Below are 17,449 nucleotides of genomic sequence, written 5' to 3' on the forward strand. Positions count from 1 at the left end.
CTGCAAATCGACAAACATGGTTCGTCTTTCTCGCCACTCAGCCACTAAGGTATTATGCTCATCGACATGAGCATTCCACTTATCAACTTCGTTTTTAATCTTCTCTACTAATTCTTTGATACGGGAAGCTTGCCGAGTCTTCTCATTCCGAAGCCATATCAGTTCTTGGACATCACCGACTGGAGATAGGGTGGGGATACTCAGACAGAACGCTAAGTACAGGAAAGGAGTGACGAAGAGGAAGATAACAAAAGAAAACGAACCTTTTGAAGACGAAGCATCTTTACGAGCCTGCTTCAACTCACTACGAACCAAGGCCAACTCATGACGAAGCTTCTCTTCTTCGGCGCCAAGATGTTCTTTTTCTTTCAGACGGTTCTTTATCTCAAGTATCTCTTTATCTCTGGCAGAGATAACCGTCTCAGCAGCAGATAATTCCTCTTCCCTATGGCGAAGCTTGGCTTCCAATTTAAGGGACTTTGCCCTGAAGAACTGATACAGAATATGATGGCAGTGCTCGCTCCTCATCATCTACGTTTCAAAGAGAGATGATTATTATACAACACAGCAGAATACCTTGCAATTCATGAGAAATTAAGACAACTTACTTCAAGCATCCGCTGCTGAGGAAAACCATACTGATACCCATCAGCTATGGCCATCATGTCAACAACAGTAGATGGGGGGTCAACCAGAAGATTAGTAGACGCAGCCCTCAAATCCTTATCCCACATGTCTGTAACTCTCTCTTCGGAGGACGGTTGCATCACCCGGCAAGTATATGCATCAAAATTCTTCTCACCAGGAAGTATTGGAGCAGGATTGGGTATGAACATCAAGTTCTTCTTCATCAGCCAATCAAGTAGCATCATCACCCTCGCGTATTAAGGATTGCGGAAAATCCTCCAAGAGAGACTCAGTGGAAGCCTCACCAGTATCAATATTCTTCCCAGCATCAGAACTCTTTTCAGCTTTAGACTTTTTCCTAGCCTCCGCCTCCTTATTAGCAAGATCATCTGCATCTTCGCCATCAGAACTCTCTTCCGCATCGACAGTCTTCTCACCTGCGGTATTCCCCTTGTCAGAGTTGCCAAGAACATCCCAATCATCGTTTGAGGAAATCAGAGAGAACTCCGAAGCAAGACCCATGGCAGCGCTCATATCAATTGGCTCACCCACGAAATAGATCTTGCCAAAAGAGAATTCATGAACAGAAAGACCGCCACCATGGGAAATTTCTTCTTCACCAGTACCACCGCCACCAGGGGAAATTTCTTCTTCACCAGTTCCGCCACCACCAGGGCCAAGTTCCTCTTCGACAGCTCCACTACCACCTCCGTGATTGTGGGGAGAAGACTCAATACGCTCCTCTTCGTCAGTCAGTTCCTCCTCTTCAACAAATTCTTCGTTCACAGGGATGTTAACCTCATCAGGAACTTCTGTCTCGTCAACAGCAGGGGTAGAAGATTGCATGGGCCTAATTTTCTTCTTCTTCGTCACCTACAGAGTAATATGGAATTGTTCCGAAGGTTATTTCCTTTTTCCTTGAGAAAATATTTTTTTTCAAATCAAGAAGGAAAGTGACAAATATAAGAAGAAGACATACCTTGACAGCAGCAGTACTCTTCGAAGGAAGGGTGACATCAGAACTTTCTTCCTCATCCGCGTCGACAACATCGAAGGCATACTCAAAATTCAATCGCCAGGGGAAGAAATTTCCATAACGAGCTGGAGAAGTCTCACGAGCTTGACTATCGGCAACAAGGCGCCACCCACGAGGACCAGGTACCCAACCGTAAGCCCAAGGACCGATAACTTCAATAACAGTAGCGTGCCATTCATAGTCATGATCACGCTTAATCCTCTCGCGAGCAGGAAAAATCTTCCGCTGAGTAGACCCTTCGGTACCAGGAACGTACTTCAGCTTAGCATCACTCACCTCACTTAAGAGACGAATTTCACCATGAGGAGCAGCAATATTACGAAGGCCAACACTCCATGGCTTACGATTCCTACTGTTAATGTAATCTTCGAAAGAATTATTGAGGGGAGTATACCAGTCTCTCTCAGCAGGGTTAGGATCATAGCAGGTCATCATCGTTTCACCTTTACTCCGAAGATAGCATTCTTTAAGAGCACGAAGATAGTTCACAGTCAGCTGCGTCACAGAGGGGATATGGGTGTGTGGAGTGGAACCCTCGCGGTTAGCCAATACATCATAATAGAAAGAGTCGCATGACTTTTATAATGGCAACATGAGACCAGCTTCGAAGGCCCACACCGTAGTCAGCAAATGGAATTCATCGTATTTATACTTCGAAATCAGATCATAAGTAAGATCACCATCGGGAGCATAAAACCTTACTTCAAAAGCGTCGAGTTCATGCTTTCCCTTGAACGCGGCAAGATCTATATGCTTGAATGTGACCTTCTTCTTACCAACCGCGACGCTTTGAATTACTGGGGAAGCGTCCGAATCATCAGCAGGATCTGACGAAGGCTTCTTCGGAGGACTCATATCCGAGGCTTTCCTCTTAGTGGGGGGATTATTTGATAAATCAGTCTTCGAAGCAGTACCCTTAGTATATTTTACCTTAGTAGGGACTACTGGAGGTGGATCTGAAGGCCTCTGGTGGGGAATCGAAGGTGGGGCAACGGAACGAAGAGGTGGAACATCCAGCGGTTCAGCGCGATGAGGAGAGGGAGTCTGTGTATTTGTTGAACCGGCACGCGGAGGAGCAGAGGGACGAGTAACAACATACCTAGATCCAGGAGGACCCTTCGGTTGATCTCCTTTCTTGACAGAAGAAGCTCTCAGACCCGAAGAGGATGAAGTCTTCTGAGCACGAGGATATAATTGTGAAGACTTAGACGAAGCACCCCCTGGCGGAGATATGTCAGGGATTCTATATGAAGGAGACCTATGAGGGCTCGGCGGCGGAGTTTGGTAAGGAACCCGCTGACGATCAGCCATAACTACGAAGAAGCATAAAAGCAAGATAAAGATACAAACAGAGAAGCAAATGAAGATCATAAAACGTGAAATTTGTCAAAACTTCTACCAATTCATCAAACATATCAACTGAAAACCCTAGATTCACCGAAAACGAAGAACCCTAACTTAATTGGGAACATCGTGGACAAGCTTAAATCTTCAAGTACGAATCCGTAAGTTTTGTGATAAAGAACATGGGCAAGTATATATACTTTGTATATTTGTTCTTCATCACAAAACTAAGAACACAGTAGCAGAAGATGAACAAACAATCAAGATCGAAGAAAAAATAGTCTCATACCTGTATCAAAAGCTTTATGAGCTGAAGCGTGCGATGAGAAGACGATGAACAACAACAACAGTCAAACTTCGAAAAATCCTTGGAAGATCTTACTCACAATATCACCAGCAGAATTTAATGGCTAGAAAACAAGAAGAGAAGAATGAGAAGGTTCAAGAGAGAAAGAATTATGAACTGACAAGAGAATGAAGGAATGAAATTTATTTCAAATTTTTAACATTCTCTCTCCTATTTATAGCATTGAAGGAGATTAAAACCGTCCCTTAATCCAAGAAGAAATTATTGCAAGGAGTGCGAAACGTGCCCTGAAATCTAGGGGAAGTTATTATAGAGAGATGAAGAATATGTAAGGACGATTTTCCTCTAACTTCAACTGACGCCTTAGTCAGAAGAAAAGGGGCAAATTGTATGCACATAATTCATCACTCGCCACGTGTCTGCAGAAACACACGTGGAGGACGCACAGCTGGAAGCATCGAGATATGATGCCACGCGTGGATATCCAAGCAACACGTTTCATCAATATAAGATCATCATCTGACGGATCTGATGGTTGAGAATCGAGGAGCACTGAAGGAAGGGGTTACTGCGAAGCACTGAAGAACACCCAAGGATTTCACTTTATTCCATCTCGAGAAGGATCCAAGATCAACAGCGAGGGTTAGTCCAACTGACACGGATGTGACAGGGGCAGCAGACAGCTAGCTGGCGCGTGCAGACGACCCAACCACCCGCATTAAACACCCTAGATTAGCATACGTGTCGACTAACCTGTGGAGGATGAAGAGGCGACTCATCGTCACCAAGCATAAACCGCTGGGGGCATCGTGGGAAGACGAAGATACCAGCGGGATCGACACAAAGAACGAGAAGATAAGATAACAGCTGATCTCAGAAGTGGATCCCATGTAGTAACCCTATAAATACCCCTCTCCACCAAGAAAGAAGGGGTCGACCAGTTTTTAGCAATTAGAAAAGAACATAGGAAAGAGAAATAGGAAGTGTAAGTATGATTCCCCTTTCCCCATTTCCCCATAGCATCGTTGCTCACTTAAAGTCATTTGACTATCTTTGTAATCCCTCAATACATAGTGAAACATCAATCCCGTGGCCTTAGTGCTGAACCACGTACATCATTGTCTCATTTACATTCAGCACTTTACATTATGTCTTTATGTTTATGCTTCGATTCTTTATTTATCCTGTTATACGATTAGCAATGTTAAATATGACTAGACAAGGACGAGCCCGAAGGCTCTGAGTCGATGAATCATCGCACCCGCGCAGTTTTATGCTTACCGTGCTCAGTTTTATAATGAATGATTGTATGCGAACATTGTTTGTGAACACGTGGATGCCATCGTGATCTATGTGTTCACACCTGTGGAATCACAAAGTCTGAGATGAAGAAACTTTGCGATTTCTATCTATCTCCGCGGCAAACACATTAGTGATATCGAATGCATACATCATACATTATTTTTATTTGTTTATATACTTATTCCCTCACAAATTTGTCATTTATCAATAATTTACTAGTGTTGTTGAGAATTACATTCCTAACATATCTAGGTCTTAGGTTTTTTTAGAATTTATCCAAATCCGCTTCCCCAAATCTGCAAAGCAATATAATGGGTAAAAGAGAGGAGGGGGCAATACGAACTTAGCTAAAGAAGTTTTCTTTCTTTTTTTTCTTTTGAAGCGCGGAAAAAGGCCAATTCCGCAGGCCAAGAAGCTGAAAAAGCTGATGGATATGTTTCAAACTTGATCAGACTGAACGAGTTTCCGCTAAGGCTTTTGTATTCAATAGAGGAAGACAGTATAGTGTAGTCCAATTATTGCAGTTAATAAATTTATTTTCCAATTAATTTATTATTATTATTATTATTAACCATCGCCTTCAAATCTCGTTTCACCCTAATTCAACAACAGAGTAAAAAATAAGAAACTCCAGCTAGTGGCTTCTTGTTGAATTACATTCCAAAGAACCTGGGAGAGGTCAATAGAGATACACTTAGAATTAGGCCAACCCCCTTTACTCACCGCCCTCATGACTGCCCCATGGCCCCCATCCCAATTTTCCCAAGTATCGGCAAATCATGAAGTAAAAGAAAGGTTGCCAACGCTTCTAGTTTGGTGGTAAAACACGATGTAAAAACCTTTGAATCATCTCAAAACTGGTAAAAGTAATAACAGCAGCTGGTGTTGTTCTTAACAAATTGGTTGCACAACCACGGTAAAAGCCAGCTATGCCTTCATTCTGAAAGACCTTTTTAACGCAATCAACAACACCTGTGTACCTTTCCACAGAACTAGGAGCTTGCCCTTGCTGTTGCAGTTTTGCACGCACGACCTATGGCATGGAAAACATTCGATTAACTCCTCGTAAGAACCAGTAATTAAGTATTACAAACTTTGCCGTAAAACATCTAACTTAAATATTTTAACAAATGAAATTTAATTTATTTAATGATTTACTTATTATCGAACTATTCTAAGATAGTTATTCTTCTTAGGTTGTGATTGTGTAACTGGGAACTGTTCACTAAAAATTATAGAGGAATATGTAAATAAGCAGACCATATAATCGTTTCACATTATTTGGAAAGACTAAATCATTGCTGACAGAACAAGTATTCTTGACTTGGACCTTGTTAAGACTCTTTACAAGCATGAAAAAAAAAACATAACTTTAATTGGTATCTTTGGGATGTGCTTTTTCACAAATTTTACAAACAACTAGCAGAAGTCAGAACATACCATGGATGTTGTGGAACCCAGTTCAGACTTAAGAGTACTGACTAAAGTCAAAATTGGTATCATGCAAATGACCAAATCAAAGTAATAACAGCAAGCTATCAAAGAAGCACACCTCGTGTGGATATGTTATTGTGGAGGCGAAAATTTTAGAGATCGAAGAGGCAGCAGCGACACGTCCAGCACTGAGTTTATCCACAGTTGTATTATCTGAAAGTTGATTTATAAATATCATCATTATAACAATGAAGAGTAAAATGGGTGAGTAGAAACTCCATGTTTAAGAAAACATTATTTATTGTTACCCCTTCTTGCCAAGTAAAACTTGGTTTTCTCATACATTGGAAACTGAATGGCAACATGGCTTACCCCAGCTAGTGAAGGCAAAATGCCGCTGTATACACAAAACAGAAGTGGCCATTACTGTAACAAAATAATAAGCATGAACTAAACCTAATCCGCAGTATAGAAAATAAATGTTCCCTCAGATGCCTGTCACTGCATAGGGTAGAAAGGAGCCGGACATTTCACTTCATGACCAAGGCATTGAAGCAACTTGGCATGGGAACTTTTTCCAACCTAGAGGTTTCACCCACGCATTCCAAAATGGACTGTTATCAGAAGTTTTTGTGCCTAGAAAGTTAATAAAGCTTGACAACACATTTGACTTAAAGGGCAGGCCCAGGGTCCATTCATTTAGACCTGGTTAGCAATGATTACATATATTAATGCTACGACACCTGGCTTAAACTAATGTAGAAGATATGAAACGTTAAACTTCAACCAAATCAAGGGCTTATTAGGGGCAAGGTAAGGCGGCATCTTCCAGTCAAAATTTTATCCAATGCCAGCAGCTAGCGACTCTACAATGTGCCTTGCCTAAAAATATATATAGGTGGTAAGCCTTACTCTCTGATTTTTACAAGCCTCCCACCAAGGGTCTGACGAAATTGGAACCTCAAATAAGAATAAAATAGTGATTGCTCGTTTCCAACATGCCGTACGTATTCTATAATTACTTAGTTATTGGAATATGACCAATCCAGTCTTGGAGTAATATGCAATGAACTGTAAGTGATTGTCTCTGGGGTCTGGGATAGGGAAAACCACCCATACCCGCCCAGTTAACATCTACAAAACCAATTATGTTAACAGATTTCCCATAATTCGTCACAGATCTATCAGATAAAACAATTTCATATGTTTAAACAGTCCTGCATTCTATTGTGCAACAGTATAATTTCATCTGTGGTAGTGGAACGGTAATGGTAACTTGCCTCGCTAGAACGGTTAAGAAGCTAGGTTCAGAAGCTAAGGTAGGTATCGAGTCACAAAGAGAAAATAGTCGGAGATAAACGAAAGAGTCTATCAATATGAACTACATACACACAGCTCTATTTGACGGGTCGTTGGTAAAAACCCAGAAGCTAGATATTCAGAGTATACTACGTATACGTATAAACCAAGAAAGAGACTAGTGTACCTATACAACCCTCTCACTCCTTCTTCATGCAGAATCCTTCTTAATGCTGAAAAGACGCTTTTGTAGGGGATCACACCAGACCTCATTCCTTGCGTCTAGACAAAAAAAAAATTGAAAAAAATAATATTTAGTAAATGTATGCCCTAGACAGTTTCGGGGAAACTGTAAACAAGGACTTGTTAATTTAATCAAAATATCAAAATATAGGAAAAGTAAATTGTATGATAACAATTCTCTGCATAATGGAGTTAGAATTAGTTAATATCTCATCTACATCAAAATTCTCTCCTTCAAAAGCCATTGTCACCTTTCTTAAGAAGCCCTTCAACTTCCTTTGTGCCACTTCCCATCAAAAGAATCCAGTTTCTTAGTTCAGACTACCTACCCCTATATGGCCCACAACATTACTATACACCCATGACCCAACATTCAACAGCGGTGCTGGGAGGGATGGGGAAACCTCTATGTATATGGCACTATACTTCTATATTTGTTTAAATGATTTGATTAAGCTGCTTATTTCCAGTAATGCTTCATATAACACCAGAAATTACCCACCGACTCATTTAAGGCTGCCAATCGACCTGATTAAGGTGGCTTCAGTCATTGCTACACCAATTTCATAAGAAATATTAGCGTAACATCCCGTTGCTCAGAAGGTAAACACAGCTGATAATGTGAAAAATCAAGACATTTCCAGTTTCCTAAATTAACTAATCCAACACAGAGCAACGTCTAATTTGTTTGACAACCTTGTCCTCGTTTTTATTCTGCTCAATCAATAAAGACATGTTATTAAAAACCATAATTACTATTATTTAATCCTCCCAACTGTAACTGTGAAGTTATTAACTAATACTTGATTAGAGTAAATACAATAAATTTGTTCACAAATGATATCCTGTTTTCCAGTTTATTAAAGCATTCTCAAAACAAGCTGAATCCTTTTCCACAACCACATTCCAGCAGGATAGCATCTTGTTCAAAGGACTTGATTGTGAACTTGGCCCCATTTCCTCAAATATGGCACACAGCAAGGATAATTCAGAACAATATTTTAAAAGAAATAAAGAGCACTTGTCGAAACACAGGGTATTGAAGTAGTTAATTATTAGATCTCGCCTTTGAGTGGCAATCCACAAAAAGAGCTGAATTCTTAAAGAGGTCTGATTGACCCAAAAGGAAGGAATGGATGACAAGAGTGGGCTTGACATTGTCTCGAGCTACAAGATCTCAGAAATCAACTGAAATACGTAGTAACTCACGACATCAGAAAAAAATCTTGAATACAGATGAGACCAAACCATAGAGGATGTTTGTGCTTTGCTCACTTGAGTTTGACAGCTGACAAGGTTCGGATTTGACCCAGTCAGATGTCCGGTTGTTTTCCATTTTTACAAGTCTGACCCGATCTGACTCGGATTTGAGTTCGACTCAAGGGTCATGGAGTCGAAAACTTAACTTGGTGGACATTCTAGGTTATAATATTTCATTGTGCGCGTAATGGAAACGAGTCAGATGAGACGAGTCCATCTCAGCTGAGTCAGCATAAGACAAACTCCCACTAAAGCTCTATTAAGGCGCATTTAAAAGATGTTGACTACGGATACTTATCTTATATTTTTCTAATCAAACACAACAAACATACTTGAAGTCTCGTCTTAACAACCCATAATGGATTTGTAACGATGGACGTTGCTGCTCCAGCACCTGAAGCAGCTATAATATTAGCCCCAGTTGTAAGTTGATTATGCTCATCCACTACATTATCAAAATTTGAAAAATGTTAAAAAAAAAAAAAAGGGTGGACAAAATAATTATAGAAATATCTCAGCAAGCTACAGATATCATCTTCCTTAGCCACTAAAGAAAAATAGTTTTGAAGAACATCAACCAATCAATAGTTTTATCAAGGAAAAGAAGATGATGAAAACGAACCATGAGAACGGAGTTGTCCTTTGAGTAGCTCATACACTGTGAAGTAGACCTACATAGATAAAGTGAAACTTTTACTTGACAAATATGCTAAATATGAACAAGTATTAATGAATTTGGAATTCTAACAATCAAGTAAAAGATGCTGCAAGTACGTAGTTCTTTATAGATAAGAACCTTGAAAATATAAAAAATCACTACATGTAGATAGATTTTCGTAATTGATGAACTAGCCTTAGGAAATGCGTAGTCGAAAATAAGACTTCATTAAAAATAAATAAATAAATAATAGTTTCCTTTTATGATAATAATAGTGGAAATGCAAGTAGTAATAATAATAATAGTTTTCATAGATTAGGAGTGGCTATTCAAAGGGGAGTTGGAGCCCAGCTTGTTGCTAGGTTACCAACCAAAAGCTTTGTATGATTATTTTTTTGTATGATGGAATTGTCTTAATAAAATAATTAAAGTGGTAGTTTCCTTTTTATCCTACAAATATCAAAATCATCTGAACTGAGGCATCTTCCGAACAACAATAAAGACAAAAGCTTATTCCACCCTAGAGTGGTTATGCACTTCCAGATGCAATGAGAAACAATGTCCAGGTAAGTACCGAAATTAGAACAGAAAGCAAGATAAAACAATGTGAACATCGATAAGTTCCACAAGCTAATATGTTACCAGCCCACATGCATTTTAAACAAGTACATATACACAGCTTTCGAGTGTTCGAGTGAATACGTTCCAAGTCCACTTCAAATACTAAAAAGTATTGAGATCAGAAAACTAAGCCATCCCACGTTAAGGAAGTTGAAATCCCGAGAGCCCTTAAAAAAGCTGTGTTTACAACTAAAATTGTCATGAATATTTCAACTGAGATTTTGCTGGCAGTGCTACAGGTTCTAAATGGAAATGACATGTTTCTTTCTAACAGGGACTTTTCACAATATTGTTTGTGCAGCAATATTACCACATACACAGAATAACGGCAAATTGAGAAAGATGTAAAGCTTGTCAATTTGTCCTGTTTTTCAACATGATCAAGAAAGACAGAATTTTGAGCTTACGCTGCCGTTATAAAGGGCTTCTTTGGGTACAGAGATTACATGATGCTTCCAACCAATTTATAAGGACAACAGTAATTGGTCTACTCGGAGGAAAAATTGGATTTCCTTGTTGCTGCTGTCTTGACAGTTACTTGAGTAACATGATTCTAGTTTGGTTTCTTCTTCTATGTGTCCCAGTAGTCATTTGACATTCTTTGATAGATTGGTCCTAATATACTGTACTTGAGAGACAACACGCAAAGCTTCTTAAGAATCTAGTTTTGCATGAAGAAACCAAAAACACCTCTACGTACATTAAAAAATTCTCTATCGATATTCATCCAAATAGGTACTGATGTATCTATACTCAAATTTCATATCTGAGTTCAGTCTTATATTAAAGCTGGGGAAGAAATTGAACTGTCAGATATAGACATTTAGCCTTAAAAATTAATGTGCAAGAAGTAGAAAGAGAAACAGCAGAGACCCGGGAAGAAATATAATAAAATATACTAATAACTGGTGTAATGAACTCACTGCCCAATTAGGTAAGAGAGCCAATATTGTTGGAGAAAGGCCGCTATACATCCCCCTGATCCCTTCATTTACCAAAATTTCTCGCAGGCTGGCAGCAATGACACTACCTAATTCCCATCAAACATTTAAAAGAGTCAAATAATTATATTAAAAAAAAGCAGTAATGGTTAAAAAATAGTGATTTAAAATTAAATGGCTTCTATAACAGCACCATGATGCAAGGGTCGGCATAACTTTGGGACCGCATAATTAGGAAGATGAAAGGAAGAAAGAACTTAGAGCATTTTTAACTATTTTTTGACATTTGATAAAACAAAGGGATAACAAAGATCGTGTTAAGTCAATGATGTAAAGTACGCAAGAAATTAATTCACGAGTCCTAGTTCTTCTCCTCGAACTTGAAAATCGCTGGCTGTTACTACATGGTAGTTCAACTTGTCTCTTAATTCCTCAAACAAGAATGTGGTATGCCATTGTCCAAATATAATGACAGAATAATCCATATAAAGACTTTTTATAGTATTTCCCTGGTAACTACAAATAACTAGCCAACTAAAGTTTAGTATTGATAGTGAGATGAAAACCGGAAAAGTGGTTTAGGTCCTTCACCAGAGTAAAAAGTACAAGCCATAACCACAACTAATCTGATTGGGCCACACTTGCACAATAACAGGAAGCACTAGAAGTCAGAATACATAAATTACAAGGCATTCAATATGATTATCCAAGGTAACTTGACAAATATACATCATACTAACCGGGACTATATAGTCAAGAACTTAATTACACCTCACATTATAATAGTGAAATAATATTCCTAGTTTGTACGTTATAAAACTGGAACCTGCACCAATCAAAGTTATATGACATTTTGAACTAAAAAATAGGATAATGTACCTAGTTTTCAGTCAGAGAATATTTCATATTTCTGCACTTTCCAGAAAGTATCAGTGTAACCTTCATGCAAACAAGCCTTTACGCTCGAACTCTAGAACCCTACAACAGTCGCTCTTTGAGACGATACACCGTTAGTTACAGCAGCTCCACTTGGAGAATGCTATATAAGCGCTAATTGATCCATAGAAGAGTGTCGAATAATAGCATATGTAATAAGAGTTTGTGAGTCATGTAAGACTTGTGTGAGGTGAGCGTGTGCTATGCACGTTTGAAGTGCAATTGTGCATAAACTCATCTCTGTCCTGTAACAAATCAATCTTTCTTAATATTCAATTGAATACAAATCGTCAGCAATGTAGACATGAGGATTCTCAATGTTACTATGGTATCATCGAGGGGGAAGCTTAACAGCGTCGATCCTTGGCGATTCCTGCAATTTCATCACCACCAGCACCATTAATCTCATCTTCTGCTGCTGCTGCTGATTTTGTTTCTGAAGAATCATGGAGTTCCTGGTATGAAGTTTGTTATTGGAGGTTTTCGGTAGAAATTAGGGTTTCGTTTTGATACCTGCTACGTCTTCAAACAGAATTAAGCAGGATTCTTAGATCTGGAATTTGGTTTAAATCACTTGAGCTCTTGGCGATTTGGTTTTCAATTGTGTTTTTCGTTGGAACTTGATTGTTTTACCTCAACTGTTTAAATCGAATCTATGCTGGTAATCTCTAATTCTATCTTTTGATTACTTCAGATTTGATTTCTTGTGTTCAATTTCTACATCACTGCCTCAACAAAATTCGATTTCATCTTCAAATTCTGCTTTCATCATAACTTGGTTGATTTTGACCTAGTTTTGTTATCAAGATCTGCTAATACTGATTCCTGAATCTAGTTGGTCTGAGCATGCCTATTTCTGCTAATATAGTTAGTTAGGAAGAAGCTTAATTTTGTTCCACCGGGTAGTGGAGAGAATTTCTCCTTAAATTCAGTAGGACATTGAGTTTGACAACCTCATTGTCGCTTGGTATGGTCCTCACTACGGTGTTGAAGAATCTTGTGTGTGTAATGATGGAACTGAGGATGCTGTTTCGGAATCGGAATTGGTGCGGTACTGGTATACAAATTGAAGTTCTCTTTGATGAGTTTGTGTACACTTAGTATGCAACCTAGTGTTCAGCTTGCATATGTGTTCAATGTGCAACCTGTTGTTCTTCTATTTTTCATGCTCTTCTAATAATTCAGTTGAAGTTTCAGCTTCAATGGTGCTTTTTACTTCTATTTCTTATGTGAATGAATAATCCAAAGTGCTATGGCCTTATGGAGAATAACCACAGGATAAAAATATGGTTGAAGACTTTGCTTCTTTCACGATGCACTGCTGCAAAAACTGCCTATGGGGAATAACAATATGGCTTTATCTATTTGCTTTCTTATGATGCTCATGGTGCTGTGTGTGTGTTATCATGAACTATTGATGTTGGCTAGTACTTCAGCAGAGATATATGTTGCTGACAATAAATGGATTCAGTTCATGAATCTGTTCTTTACTTTGTATGTTGTTTACTTCTTGGTTTAGTTGGCTCAAGCTCCCTATCTGCAACATGTAGTGAATAGCTGGAATAAGTGAGCCCTGATGCAATAACTGAATAATGGGAATCATCTATAATGGTGCTAGTAATCTATGGTGTCAGCTAAGAGAAGCAAATCTTATTTGGTTTGGCTGCTTATTGCTTCTTAATGCTCAATCTACTTAGGTCATCAGCGATGATCTTTCAGCTCAATTCTGGCAGGAGTAATGTTACAGAAATCAGTTGTGCAGCATACTGTTTAGAATACAGTGGTGCAGAGTTTCTACACAGCATAAAGGGGTGCCAATTCTTATGCAAATAATGATGGCCTTATTGCACTGCAAGGAACTATTTCTATTGGAGCTTGATATTTCCACCTGCAACTACTACATCCACCTACATGTGTGAAAGTTTCCTATATACTTCTGCTGCTACAAACCATGGAAGGCATATATCTCCTCTTCTCATTATAGCATGCAACAACATTTTCTACTATTTCATGGTGTTGGTGTGTCCTTCGCTACTAACTGCACCTACTATTGGTCTTGTTCTATGATGGGGTACATCGTTCGTTCCTACTAGGAAAGCTTGTCCACTTATGATTCAACGGAAACTACAGACTTTCTCTGCACCAAGTCCTGCACTACTATCTCAACTGTGAGCTTATTCTACAATTGCCACTACTACATCAATTACTACTGCATCTCCTGTCGCTAGCAGCACTATTCATTCTATTGCTTATAAAGTTTACTCGTTGCTGTTGCGACAACAAATGCCTGCATACTTTCTTTCTCCTACTACACTCACTGCAATGACTACGATAACCTGGTATTATCTTTTCATCCATATGTAATTGGTTTCTGCAGTCATTGTTTTATCTTCTAGCATATCATGTAATAAGAGTTTGTGAGTCCAATCTCAAGTGGTCTTGTTACAGCACACTAGAGATTGAGGGAGGGTAATAGCATATGTAATAAGAGTTTGTGAGTCATGTAAGACTTGTGTGAGGTGAGCGTGTGCTATGCACGTTTGAAGTGCAATTGTGCATCGAGTGTTGAGAGAAGAGAGATATATAAACTCATCTCTGTCCTGTAACAAATCAATCTTTCTTAATATTCAATTGAATACAAATCGTCAGCAATGTAGACATGAGGATTCTCAATGTTACTATCGAAACCAATAAACACCACAGACCATATGTCCAAAGCAAATCTGAGGAATTTGTAGCATAGTTTAAATTTCACAATGTTTCTCTAGGCGCTAATCGAGGTGACTACCACATGCAAACTCAAGAGAACCTCCAGAAAACCAGTCAATGTTGGCTTAAGTAGAGACAAGCTGAATTTACTAACACATCCAAACTCATAACCATCCAGCCCACAACCATAAGAAAGCAAATATAACTTAGCCAAAGACAACATTAAGCAACAAGGACAATACATAAATGCAGGACCAAAAGATATCCATAGCAATGAGTCTATGCCTATATGACGTAAATCTGAGATCAATGAACTCGTCTAGTGCCTCAACGTATTACAGAATTTCCTTTAGTTGGGTGTATTAGATCAAATTAAAACCGAGTAATTTAAGCACAACTTCAACAAAAAATGGATGAACCGCGGATGAGTTACCAAGGATTCTTTATACCTTTCTTAACAGCAGGAGAAACTTGGAGCTTCCCATGGACTTGAAGTCTTGTTTTGATCACATCCAAAGGACACACAAAAGTAGCTGAAATTGCTCCTGCATTAAAATTCAAGTTAGAAAACTTTCTCAAAGTGAAATAATACAGCAACTGTACTGCAAAACTCTAAACCCCCTTGAAGAATAAAGATATATCAAACTAATAGAGAAAACCCAAAAAGTATTGTTCAGTAAACAGACCTGCAGCAGCACCCGCAGCAGCGTTATAAATAAGATCTTTATTGCTTGGTCGTTCTTTTAATTGTCTACTCATTTTACTTGATTGGAAATTTCTATCCAATCTTGGCGAAAACAATCAATCTGTCCCCTAGTAGAAAATAATTAATTAGATATTGCCGATCAAAAGTAAAAATCAAAGAAGAAAACCATCAGAGAAGATTGAGGTATAGGTCATCGGAGTTCTATGGAATACCTATTTTTAGTGGTGGATGAGTTGAGCGCTGAAAATTTAACTGATGAGCGTGGAAGTTGCATTGAAAGACGAGAGAGACAGCTGCAGAATCTGGGGATTATTATTCAGCTTTGCGCGGGTTTTTCACTGCCAACAGCGAACCGACTCAATCTGGGTGTTCGACACGTTCTCTACTAAAATGATTTATATACCCCACCATTTCTCCCCATAGTTTTGTTCAGTCGGTGAGCGCAGGTTCATGGCATTTAGGTAATAGGAGTGTTTTAAAAATCGGACCGGACCGGGAGGTTGGACTGGTGAACCAGTAAAAAGTTATCTGGTTCAATACTAACCCATTAATATGTTTAAAAAAACAGTGAACCGGATGAATCGGGAGGTTCAATCAGTGAATCGGCTGATCCAGTTGGATTTTTAGCCGGTTCACCCGGTGCGCTCTTTTTAGTTTTTTCCTTCGCCTTCCACAAACACTATGAATGATGTATATCCAAAACTTGTGATTTATTCGTACGGAAAATCAATCAATTACCAAGCAGATTAATATTCAAAGACTGTTTGGTTTGTGTTCCATAAGATAAAACTTAGAGGACGACTCTAACTGCAACTAGCACACAGAAGTGCCAGGATTAGATTCCGGTGTGCAGGGAGTCCTCTATTTATATCGATGAACAGGGCTTGATAGATTACAAACAAAGCTAGGTTCGTGACCTAGTTTCCATGTTTACAAATTGCTTTGTAACCAAGTAAGTTTAACTTCTCCGTATAGATTGTTCACGTAAGCATGTGAGAAGTTTGCTTTTAATCACAAAGAAGAAAATGTGCAACCGTATATTAGTCGGAATCCACGCGATGCACCAAGTGCTTAACCATAGAGCAATGATTAAGTTGTTATATAAATGACAAGCATATATTGGAGTTTCATATCACAAGACTAAAATCATTGTGAACTGTCCAAAACAGTTCGTGGATAATCAGTCGCTTCGTAATTTAGAACCCTTTTGTATTCTATATATAACTTCGCGAATTGTGCAAAAAAGTATGTATACTCAAAAGCAAATAGTAGAATCTTTCAACATCAACCAGTTCGCGAACTGCATACATCGGCTCATGTACTATTGAAAGAAAGAGTATCCAGGAACTTCTCTAAAGCGACCAGTTCTCCAAAAAAAAAAACTCCGTGTACACGAGTTATTTGAGATTTAATTCATCAAGTTTTAAATTTTTGAGTTCAAGTTCGTGAACTGAGTAAATCCATTTGTGAACATAAAAACTAAATTAACCACTCCTTATGCAATTGTGATATTTCGAACAATGAATTGTTCTCAATCTATGATGCAACAAGTTTTATATTGCTTGAATTCTTCGTTACAACATGCATCATAATATATAGTCATACGACATGTCTCGGTAGATAATATGAGTAAATAGAATAGTCAGTCTTCACATAACTTTATTGATGAAGTTTTTGTTAACGTCGTTATTCTTCGATCTTTAATGTTCAAGGTCGATAGGTGAATTTTGATATTCAACTACCATGATTTATTCCAAGTTCTGAGACCGACTCTGGTAGGCTATAAATCATGATATAGTTTTGAGCAACTGAATATGACAACCAACTTGATATATACCAAACTTATGAGTTTGGCCAAGCAATGATTTAACACCAAATAACTTTTTGTATTTTATGTAAATAGTTGATCTTATATCCGCATGTGCGGCTAAAATTTCTCAAGACAGTTATGTAGTCACATGACTACTCATATATTCACATGAAACCTAAAAAAAAAAATTCTATTATTTTCCTTCCCGTCGAAAGT

General features: G+C 38.5%; 2 protein-coding genes across 3 annotated transcripts; both read right to left on the reverse strand.

The window, feature by feature from the left end:
- Positions 1 to 2,242: 2,242 nt before the first annotated feature.
- On the reverse strand, positions 2,243 to 2,974 carry LOC113295054 (leucine-rich repeat extensin-like protein 5). The gene has a single exon (XM_026543414.1). It carries the CDS (start codon positions 2,972 to 2,974, stop codon positions 2,243 to 2,245), a length of 732 nt encoding a protein of 243 aa, XP_026399199.1.
- A 2,149-nt stretch (positions 2,975 to 5,123) lies between these two features.
- Positions 5,124 to 15,778, reverse strand: LOC113298072 (nicotinamide adenine dinucleotide transporter 1, chloroplastic-like). 2 transcript variants are annotated; one of them, XM_026546732.1, is made up of 10 exons: positions 15,636 to 15,778; positions 15,404 to 15,523; positions 15,167 to 15,262; positions 11,055 to 11,161; positions 9,475 to 9,523; positions 9,185 to 9,297; positions 7,537 to 7,631; positions 6,359 to 6,447; positions 6,169 to 6,263; positions 5,124 to 5,649 (listed from the first exon to the last, which is right to left on the reverse strand). In XM_026546732.1, exons 2-10 carry the CDS (start codon positions 15,474 to 15,476, stop codon positions 5,425 to 5,427), a joined length of 942 nt encoding a protein of 313 aa, XP_026402517.1. In that variant the 5' UTR covers positions 15,477 to 15,523; positions 15,636 to 15,778; the 3' UTR covers positions 5,124 to 5,424. The 2 variants fall into 2 exon arrangements, with proteins under 2 accessions (XP_026402517.1, XP_026402516.1); XM_026546731.1 differs by having other exon boundaries at positions 15,404 to 15,530.
- Between the last annotated feature and the right edge of the window lie 1,671 nt (positions 15,779 to 17,449).

Source organism: Papaver somniferum, chromosome 7 (assembly GCF_003573695.1).
Source record: "Papaver somniferum cultivar HN1 chromosome 7, ASM357369v1, whole genome shotgun sequence".
NCBI lineage: Eukaryota > Viridiplantae > Streptophyta > Magnoliopsida > Ranunculales > Papaveraceae > Papaver > Papaver somniferum.

Coding starts and splice junctions, on each gene's coding strand:
- LOC113295054 (XM_026543414.1), bottom strand. CDS start 2,974: ATGGCTGATCGTCAGCGGGTTCCTTACCAAACTCCGCCGCCGAGCCCT.
- LOC113298072 (XM_026546732.1), bottom strand. CDS start 15,476: ATGAGTAGACAATTAAAAGAACGACCAAGCAATAAAGATCTTATTTAT. Junction 9,524..11,054: donor CTCTCTTACCTAATTGGGCA/GTGAGTTCATTA, acceptor TTATCTATGTAG/GTCTACTTCACAGTGTATGA. Junction 6,264..6,358: donor GTTTTACTTGGCAAGAAGGG/GTAACAATAAAT, acceptor ATCAACTTTCAG/ATAATACAACTGTGGATAAA.